The sequence below is a fragment of the Toxotes jaculatrix genome, chromosome 4 (assembly GCF_017976425.1).
Source record: "Toxotes jaculatrix isolate fToxJac2 chromosome 4, fToxJac2.pri, whole genome shotgun sequence".
Lineage (NCBI taxonomy): Eukaryota > Metazoa > Chordata > Actinopteri > Toxotidae > Toxotes > Toxotes jaculatrix.
In genome coordinates, this window is record NC_054397.1 from 3,557,467 (window position 1) to 3,568,136 (window position 10,670).

A 10,670-nucleotide genomic window follows, 5' to 3' on the forward strand; every position below is an offset into this window, starting at 1 on the left:
TTTAAACAACCCCGGAGGCCATTACCTTCAAGTTAATTGCGGTTTACCCAGAGCTGTAAATAGTGCAGACGGTTATAGAGAGATTATTCCCAAACGGAAATAGTTTTTTGATTGTATTAGTCAGTCTCATGTTTCTTAATTTCTCTCCATCCCCACCCGACCCCTCCTCTCTGTATTTCCAGGATGAAAATGCGGCGGCACAGGGTGTTCTTGCTGTGCACGGTGGGCCTGTGCGTCATCTCCTTCCTCCACTACTACAAGGCCCTCCACTATGTCTCCCTGCTGCGTGAGCTCTCCGCCCCATACCCCAACATCAAGTCCTTCATCATGGTCACTGGCTTCTTCTGGAGGGAGAAAGGTGTGGCTGCCACCCCACTCAGTCCCGCCTCCCCGGAAGAGGCCCCTCCCCTACCCGTTCTCCACCAATTGGACACCAAAGCTAGAGGAGTGGCGGGTGCTGCGGGAGGAGGGGGAGGAGGAGGGATGGGTTTGGGGATTGAGGGGGTCGTAGTTGGAGGTGCTGGGATTGTTGGCAGCGCAAGGCTGGAGCAGAGGGATGATCCGGCAGCCCCTCATCCCTGGGAGAAACCAGTGGAGAACCAGCGGGGAGACTCTCCAAATGAGGTAGGACAGGTGACTGCATTAGACACTGACTGCCTTAGTTTTAGCATGTTGACTGAATTATATGGTTCAGTTTTGAGTCTGTATGTTGTGTTGTTGTGTTGTTTTGCACTGTCAAACAGTTTAAAATGTCTTTTGTAGCTTTAGAAAGATTAGAAACTGTGCAGAGGCATCACAACAGTGCTGAATGCTCCCTTACTGCTGAACGATGATCCCTCTGTACCTGATTAAGAGCCAATTTCGACTCAGAACGTTGCTATATTCATAACACAATAGAATAGAAATTTTACATAGAGCATTCATCAGCGCTGTGAGTATTGAGCATTTTGCAGACTGATTGGTTTGTATCGGACTGCGATATATTAAAAGCGTTTCAGGTATTTTTCATTGCACATGCAGTGGAAAATGTTAAACGCAGATGTAAAACTTTACGTGGAGAAAATACTGCAAGTTGGAGGTTTAATAATGTGATAATATGATGCCTAAAATTGCACACATGCTCTGTTAAAAAAAAAACACAAAACAAACCTGCTCTGTAATCGCTCGTCAGAGGTCACATGGTCGTGCAGTGATCTGCTGAAAGAAGCGCTAAAGTTTCCTGTCAACGTTAAAACTGTTTCTCAGGAAATAATGGCTTTCTTCCTGAAGTTATAATGATGAGGTGTCGTTGTTGGGCTGTGATTGCAGCAGCTGCTCTTTTATTTCTAAACTTTCACTGCAGACTATTTGCCCTCATTTCATTCACTCTCATTTGATCTTGTTTGATGCTGATGACAAGATTGAATGGTAACCTGCTTATACCTGACAATGAGGCAAGCACAAATGTAGCTTTTGCTAGTACATCCTGAACATAAAGTTGTGATGTGATGTTTCTCTTTCACGTCTCCTCACTTTATTTATGCAGTTTCTTTAAATTCTGTTCCTTTTTTAGAGTTGGCTGATTTTTCGTATTTGAATTCTTCACAAAATTCTTCACACATTTATACACATTAAACAGGTTTTGAGCAGGGAGACTGAGATGACTGTGAGTTTATTGCGATGCTTGGGAGGGTTTATTATTGGTACTGACATCACGCCTGACCACAAACATGGATCTCCTTCAGTTATCTGAATGGCCAAAACATTTGTAAATCAGACTGATAAACAGCTTTGGTCTGTTGATCCACAAAAACACTCAACTGTTGTTTTTTGTTTATGTACTATCATCAACTCGTCTTTCAAATTCCTCTCAAGATGCCAAGAGCACATCTGCTACTGGTTTAAGACAAAACAGCCTCATGCAAACTTTTGAAAGATGATTCCTTTTTCATGAACCTTTAGAACTCACTACAGAGGTCAAAAACACAATTGTCTTTTGTTTGTTTGTTTGTTTTACCATATAGTGAAACTGTCATTTCTGTCAAATGCAATTAAATTGTCACCACCTTCCTTCTTCATTATGACCCACGTGTGAGCAGCTTGCAGCCCTAAATATCAAGGTGTTTTTTTTGATGTGCAATTAATCAATTACCTTGAAATATACAGATGGGTGGGCATTCATTTTAAGTGGAGGTTGTCTCAACAGTTTCTGTCTCACCTTCCAGGAGAGAGCTGAAGACCATTTAAAGCCACGGAACCCCAGCCACCAAGCTCAACCTGCTGGGCCTGACCTTCCAGAGGTCGCGTTGGGTGGAAAAGAACACCAGGTGGTGTTCCTCAAGGATCAGTTTCAGGAACCCTTAGAATCCATGGGAGACCTCCACACCCGCACTCACCAGCTTCAAGATGACAAAACACCTTACTTTGTCAGAACCAAAGCTGGAGCACTTTGCTTCAGGCAAGGGACGGAGGTGGCTACCCCAAAGGAGTACTCTGGGAAAGCAGGTGGGGCTGTCGCTAATGGAGGTGGGGACGGTGCTCGGGCCGGGGCTGCTGGGCAACGGAAACCTCTGCAAGTCCAGCAGCAGCCCTCCATAGCGCCAAAAGCCAAGGCGAGGGCCAGGGGAAATGGGAAGCGGCTGGTCAAGTGTGTGTGTCGGCCAGGATGGCACGGGCCTTACTGTGGGGTTCCCACCATGGTGTACCACTCCAATCTACCGACCAAGGAGAGACTGACACCCAGGGAGACCCCGCGGAGGGTGATCAACGCTATCAACGTTAACCACGAGTTTGACCTGCTGCACGTACGCTTTCACGAGCTCGCCCAAGCCGTTGATCTGTTCCTTGTATGTGAATCCAACTTTACTGCGTATGGAGAGAAACGGCCGCTGAGGTAAGTGTCACGTTTCTGGACTGGTGTGCGTGTGGAAATTATGCGAGCCATGCCCTTAAGGTCAAGATGTATTTAAGCAAGATGTGTAATCCTCAGCTGAGCTGCTCTGTGGCTATCAGCAGATGACTCTCTTTGTGTCTGACAGAACAGCATCGTAAAATGTAAAATGGCATGCATGCCCAGCAAACCTGGATTAACAAGTGTGACACGATGGTGGGACTTGTAATTTATCCCCTATTTTAATAAATATTCATTATTGCAAAATTCGGAAATTAAGTAAAATCCTAACTTTTTGCCAAACTGGGACACTTCCCATTGAGTAGTTTCTGTTTACAGCTCACAGTCTGTGTTTACAGCCACCCTTCACGCTTCGCGAGTACGAGTGCGCTGAATAACAATTACAATGAATTTCCTTTGGCAGCGACATGAAATGCCTCAGGGGCAATTTTACAGCAGATTATAACAAGAGTGACATGATTGACTCTGCATGCAGCCTTGAAAGGAGAGATTGGTGTGTTCAATCATAAGATGTGACACTGCATGAAAGTAGCTACATTCACCAGCTATGCTCATCAGCAGGTTAATTGAGTTGTTCTTCCACTCAGTTTGGTGTATGGGCAGTGGGTTTTTGTACTTAAAGGCATTATTTGTCAAACTTTGTTACCTGTTGTTCCTTATAATGTACTTCAGGTTCTGATTTATATGAGCTGCATGCTACTACAGATTAACTGCTGTTTAATATGTGGAGTTTTCTTGTAAACACACCCAGTGGTGTTTACATTCAGTGTTTTCTCACAGGAAATGCTTTGTGTGTATCACTGAGGTCCAGTGAAAGTGTTGAATGCATATCATACCTCACAAACACCTAATTTGTTTAGCGGTTTTAAGGCCTCTTCTTCTGTCCTGCCTTTTACCAGTGCATCAGCACGTTTCTTGGCATGTTTCTGCCACAAACTGTCAGTGCGTCCTCACGTGGAAGCCACTGGCTCAATGAGATACAAGCCATGGTTGGATCCATCAAAACAGTGCTCCATAGTGCCAACACTACAAAAAGTACCTTTTAAATGTGGATTGATTTGAAAAGTACAAAATGTCTTTGATCTCTCCAGTTTCCTGCGGCTCCTCCTCAATGGTACATACGATTACATACGTCACAAGATCCTGTACGTGTTCCTCGACCACTTCCCAGAGGGCGGTCGGCAGGACGGCTGGATTGCTGATGACTACTTGCGCACCTTCTTGACGCGTAACGGCATGTCCAGGGTGGTGGGCTCCAGGTCAGACGATGTCTTTGTCATCAATGACGCAGATGAAATCCCAGCGCACGAGGGTCTCCTGTTCCTCAAACTATTTGATGGCTGGACAGAACCTTTCGCCATCCACATGCGCAAGGTAGCAGCAATAAGTCAGCTTATTGAACAAATGAACCATGTTTCATACTATCTTTCTATAACTCTGTTTTTCTCTTTCCTCTCTCCACATCCAGTCACTGTATGGATTTTTCTGGAAGCAGTTTGGGTCTCTAGAGGTGGTATCAGGTTGCACTGTGGGGATGCTCCGGGACGTCTACGACGGTGACGGCATCAAACTGCGGCGGCGTGAATACTACACCATGCCTGGTTTCCGCAAATACGAGAACGACACTGGCCACATCCTAGTGCAGTGGTCGGTGGGCAGCCCCTTCCACTTCGCTGGGTGGCACTGCTCCTGGTGCTTCACGCCAGAGGGGATCTACTTCAAGCTGGTGTCAGCACAGAATGGAGACTTCCCGCGTTGGGGTGACTACGAGGACAAACGAGACCTCAACTACATCCGTGATCTGATCCGGAGAGGGGGTTGGTTCGATGGCTCCACACAGGAATATCCCCCGGTGGACCCCAAAGAGCACATGTACGCCCCCAAGTTCATGCTCGAGCACTATGACAGATACCGCTACCTCCTGGAGAACCCTTACAACAAAGCGTCCAGACTGAGTGAGGGATAGGGAGTTCAGCTGACAGATATATGTGAAATAACTAGTAGGGCCCAAGTGAGGCCTCAGCACTAAGTTGGGGGGGGCGGAACATTACTGATGAACTACATCTCTCATTGGAGTGATACTACATGTATCTCCACCGGGCAGCACTGATGTTGCAGGGATTTAAAATCTCTTAAAAATCATTGTTGGGGTCAAAAAAGGGAACAGTGAATCACATCCACCATGGATTGCAGAGAGAGCATTGAGAGGATACAACCACTGGATAAACAAAATCATAGATTTCCTCATTCCTCCCTTTTTGGGGGAAGAGCCAAGCTATCTCTCTTTTTGTCACCCCACCCTTGTCCTCCTTTTCTTCACCTGATCTGATTCGACGCGCCTGCTGTCTGAGAGAAAGGGGTCAAAAGAAAAGTAAGGGATGCTTTGCAGGCGTGTGAAACCTGTGCAGAGGAGAAACGTGGGAGTGAAGGACTGTTTTTTGTTTCTGTCTGTGTTTACTAAAGTTTTCGGACTGGCCGGTGTTCCCACTTCACTCTCCGCCTTCAGATGTCTTCCTGTCATATTTGGTGACTTCCTTCCAGAAACAGAAACACGTTCAGATATTGCGTTTTTCTTGTGTCTCGGTAGAAAATTCTAAATCATATTTAAACCCTGCTGGAGTGCCCATCGCCAAATGAAAAGGAATGACTCCATGGAGATGTTTCAGCTTCTTCATGTACTCACACATCCACATGCACCTTAGACCTGTCTGTGTGTTTGTCTAAAAGTGTGTGGCGTGTCTTTGTATCATATTGTTTTGGGCTGTGAAGGGGGGCCAAGATCAGGGAGAGGAAATAGAAGGCAAAAAAGAAGCACGGGGGGGTGGGAAAGACGTCGAGATGAGAAAAACAGCACGAGCAAGACAGAAGGCAGGAAAGAAAGGAGGATAATGAGGGAGGAAGACAGCGGCAATGAAAAGGAGAAGAAAGGAGACTTTTTCTACGTTCCCTTCCCCACAGCGTCTGCTGACGCACAAGAGATTTGGTAGGGATGAGTGTGCAGAATGTGTGTGTCCCCCAGAGCTTACAGATAGCCCTGAATAAATCATGCCCTGTCAATGGCATCCGAGAAAGATGAAACCCGCTGTTAGTTTGTCCGATGAGAACAATCGAGACTAGCTGGGGAAAGATCACCCTTCAGTTTTTGTCTCACTGTCTGTCCAGCAGCTGAGATTACTTTTGTTTCCTTGGAAACTAAAGTATGTGGAAAAGGGAGATGGGATGGGTGTTGTTCAGATGAGTGGGTGGGTTCACATCAGGCAAGAAGCTGCAGCGTTCAGACGAGGTCAGCGCCGGGCGTAGATCCCCCCGGTTAAATATTCCCTCTTTCTCTTCTGCTGTCAATCGCCCACTCTCTGAAAATGACTCTTCAAAGCTTTTTCTGTTTCTCTCCTGTCGTCTCTCTTTTTTTTTTTATGCTGCTGTCTTTTTTTCTGTCTTTGGTGTGTGTATTTCTGCTTAATCCTCATTAACAAGGCATATTTTTTCCTGTCTTCAATTCAATTATTCTGTCTTTCACACATTCCCCTTTCTGTCAGAAACTTTGAAATGACTCTTCCTCTAACTCTCCTTCACCCACACACCTACACACACACACACACACATTTACACTGCCTCTCACACTCCATTTTGGGTGTGTATCTATTTCCTGTTAATCCTCACAAGAATTCCCCATTTCAACAATAGGGGTGTATTTATCTTCGCTCTGCCTCATTTCTCTTGCCCTGTCCCTACAGGACAAGGCAGCCGTTACCATGGCGATGCCTTCCCTTTTGCACACAGATCACTAACATGTTAACATTTAGGCATGAGCGCTTACGCCCGTTGTCTTCTCCCCGTCAGAGACGGCTGTCGATGTGGCTAGAGGCTCACATCCCCACCCCGAATTGTCAAAGATTTGGCGAGCATACTTTTCTCTGTGGGTGTGTGTCATGTGGGCTGAGGCCAGTGGGGGAAGCTGGGTTACATTCTTGTCAGGGGCAAGCAAATCATTGCAGCAATATTTACAATGGTAGGGTAAACATGTAGCACACAAGCACTGATAAAAAAAACAGTACAATGATTTTTCTTTTAATTGCAGATTGATTGCGTCCACCATCTGCTTCTTCAACGCCTGTCTGGGCTTCACAAATACTGTTTATCTCAGCTTCAGACTAGACACTGTTTCAAGGTGAACAGCTCCTGAAGAGGAGTAACAAGTTTTGGGGACTAAATTTCCTGAGTTGCTGAGGAGAAATGCTGGGACTGAGAATATTTTTAAACCTAAAGGCAAAAGTTTGAAGGTCTCAAGACGCCTATTTCACTTTGCTGAAAGTATCCTTGAGAAAGACATTGAGCCACAACGTCCTCACTTATCATTTAGTCCCTTTGCATGATGTCAGCTGAAGCCCTAAAATGTATAATGAAAGTTTCTGGATGATGATCTGAGTCAGTAGTGATGCAGGGAATTAGCAAAACTGGCACTGGTGTCCCTCAGTCCATCAGCGTGCTGGCTCTTCATGGCTGTGAGCTCATGCTGGGAGAATCAGATTAGCCAACAGGCCGCTGACAGTTGTGTCGGGTCTGTACTGCTGCCTCAATGGCAGCGTGGTCTGCGGTGGCAGCTGTTAGGGGTTTGGCATCGGTGTCCAGAGCCAAGCTTCCGTCCAAACCCAGAGGGGCTGCGGAGGAACGAGCTTTAAATAGGATTTGACAAGAGACGACACCAATGCTGGATGAAACGCTTTTTTGTTCTTAAATTAGCCTTTTGAAAAGGTAATGATTGATTATGATTGATGGAACAAAAATGAGGGGTAGGCAACTTGAGTCTCGGTTTAACAATTTAAGAGTAGATGTATTTTAGAGATGTTAAAGCATGAATTCAGGCTGTTGTTCAGAATAGATGGTTGCGGATCATTTTGCATCAAATCACTAATATTTTTTTGCTGCTTTTCTGGCATCTGTCCAGGCTGATTTTTGAGCTTTTCTAGTAAAAAACACTTCTGATGTGTGTGTTTTCTGATCTCAGCAGTTAACACAAAAATAACCAAATTATCTTAATTGGATTTACAAAACACAAACAAAACTCGCCTGCTTCCCGCTGGCTTCGGGGCTTGAAACCGCAACCATGCATAGACGCTCGCTCTGTGTGTCAGTCTGGTGAAAAATGAGTTCATCCTGTCATTTACACGGAGCCATATGCAAAAAAACAAAAAAACAAGAAGTTAGTGCTTTGTAACCAAACGTCATCTCAGAAATGTGACCACAGGGGTGTCGGTTCAATCCCATCAAGGGTTGGGGCGTGTGTTTGTGTTTAAGCTCTGCCAAAAGGCATCTAACCAGAGTTTACTCCCAACGCTCAGCCTGCTGCAGTCAGGCTGCACATCTGGTGAACAGCATTTCTGTGTGTGTGTTTTCATATCAGTATGCATGCTGTGCACTTTTAAACCCATTTGTGTGTGTGTGTTGGGGGGGGGGGGGGGGGAGAGAGCAAGCATAACAGGCATTGACTTATACCAGATAAGGTTGTCTGGCACGCTGAAAGAGAAGTCAGGGTTACTTCACTTGGTCTGTTGCCCTGTCATCACCATGGTAACGATCGCCTTGATGAATTCCTGAGATCCCTAGCAGCCTGAGGTCATCAGCCAGACCAGTAGGATCAGCAATGAGGGAGAATGATTAGAGAAATCAAAACATTTTTCCATTTTTCTCATTGCTCAGTCACTTTCAGTAAATGTCACAGCACTGCAGAGCTGAGTTGACACATATTTGCTGCGTACCCCATTACCCAGCACACACCTCTATTTTCTTTTTTTTCTTTCTACACTTTGTTTTTGTTATGGAAACATTTTTTTGGGACTGAGCAAAGACAGGAAGACAAGAAAAAAAGAGAGAATCCTGTTTCAAACAAAGCCAAGGCTTGATGAACGGAGAGTCAAATCCAAAAAGAGACATTTCAGAAATAATCCTTCCACCGCCGCCATTCCCAGTGACAGCCTTATTGGATGGAGCATGGTCATGACACAGGGGAGAGGAGGGAGGTAATAAGCTTGACCAAACAGCTTTGATTTTTCACTTTGATGAGGGAAAGTCATCACAGCGATGAAATAAAAATCGTCCAAACGAAGGGAGCAGCTCATCATCCTTGTAAAAAGGAAATCTATAACCCAGTGACAGTTTAAGTGAGAACGAGGTTGTGTTGTTGAACGATGGAAGCGGTGTTTGTGCCACCTCGCTGGGCTTGTAATGGATTTAAAGGGTTTGACATCCAGATAGGAGGGGGAATGTCTTGCTCAAGGACACTTCAGCAGATTGTGGCCACTCAGCTGACGTTATAGGTCCTGCAACATTTATGTTAGTGGACACATTGACCTGGTGCAGGATCAATCCTAAAAAGCCTATAAACACAATACAGCCCCACCTTAATTCGGTCAGGTGTTCTCGGGCACTCCGCCAACAAATAAACACGACTGCATGCTTCAGGTGATTGGAACAGAGGGAATGAATTAAGTGTAAAATGCAAAACTATAAACGAGATGGAGTGATGCCGCTGCGGACAGCGGTTTGGAGTTGTGTTGCTAGGATACTGCTCGTTGCCGTCTTTATTTCCTTTCAGCTGTTGAACTTAGCAATAGGAAGCAAACATGGACCCGTTTAGAAGGTTGGAAGTGCTGTCAGGGTGTTCTCTAAAGAGATATTTACATTATTCTCTGTTGTAGGTTTTCTGCTGCAGTATCCAGTTAACTGTTGGATATCATCAAACTGACTTTTGCTTAATGCAACATATATTCTTTGAAAAAAAGAATTAATTTATTGAGTTGTTTGGGATTATTCTTGCACAGGATTTATGCACCTAAAGGCTTAAAGGGGCACTGCAGTGATTTAGTATTGCACTTACAGACAGATTAAAAAAATTACGGTCAAAATTGGTGCAGCTGAGACCAAGATGTCCTCTAAAAACTGAGCAAAATGCAGCTCAACAGCGTCTTCTTCAGAGGATGTTATGCAACTATTTTCACAGGCCTTTCACAACTAACCATGACCAGGAAGTTGATCTTTATGCGTAAAATCATTAATGACCTTTTAAGTTAGCTTTAAAGATACCGAATCAAAAAAAAAAAAGTCACAAACATCAGCCTTTGAATGTCCCATCTTCGGTCCAAGCCTCCTTTCAGCACGCAAACACACACACATTGTCAACACATTTGTAGCACTCAGCACGTGTGTGTATCCTGTACAGATGTGTTTCTGCTGGGCTGTATTGCCCCACCATCACCCCCCATCTGTTGTTGTGCTTGCAGAGCGGCTGACTTGCTGCCTCTCTACAGGGTTTACATGCCTTCACGACTCTGGACCCCCGCCAGCCCTGTGGCTGCCACCGATTGATCTTTTCCAAGAAACATTAGTGGCAGGCAGGAAATCAAGGAGAGGAGGGTGAGGGGGTGCACAGAAAAGAGTCATTTTACTGGGGTCCCTTTTTAAGTCCGTTGCTGAAGTTATTTCTTTCTTTGTCCTTTCTGATGGCTCCCACTTGGGTCTGGAAAGTGTGAAAACCTTTAGAGAGAAATGGAAAAAGTGCCGGTGTAGTGTCCTGGTACTACATTTTTCCTTAGTTTTGACCCGTAATCTCATATATTCTGACATTTATTGCTGCAAATGACAATCTTTGTGGATTGGAACATTGCAGCCAAATCACACTGAAGCTTCATATTAAGTCAAGAAATTAAGTTCTTAGGAGGGAAGCAGCACGCGCCCCCTGTCAGACCGTAGCAACAGAAAGCTGCTGTTGCTGTCGTGTTGGCTG

General features: G+C 45.1%; 1 protein-coding gene across 4 annotated transcripts in view; it reads left to right on the forward strand.

Moving 5' to 3' along the window:
• mgat3b (beta-1,4-mannosyl-glycoprotein 4-beta-N-acetylglucosaminyltransferase b) overlaps positions 1-10,045 on the forward strand; it is a 57,608-nt gene extending 47,563 nt beyond the window's left edge. For 3 of the 4 annotated variants that reach the window (XM_041035297.1, XM_041035299.1, XM_041035298.1), the window contains 4 exons: positions 183-633; positions 2,205-2,872; positions 3,982-4,264; positions 4,359-10,045. In XM_041035297.1, the coding sequence (XP_040891231.1) occupies positions 183-633; positions 2,205-2,872; positions 3,982-4,264; positions 4,359-4,856 (1,900 nt within the window). In that variant the 3' untranslated portion in view covers positions 4,857-10,045. The remainder of the gene's footprint in view (positions 1-182; positions 634-2,204; positions 2,873-3,981; positions 4,265-4,358) is intronic. The other variant, XM_041035296.1, reaches the window with a different exon arrangement.
• The last annotated feature ends 625 nt before the right edge of the window (positions 10,046-10,670 follow it).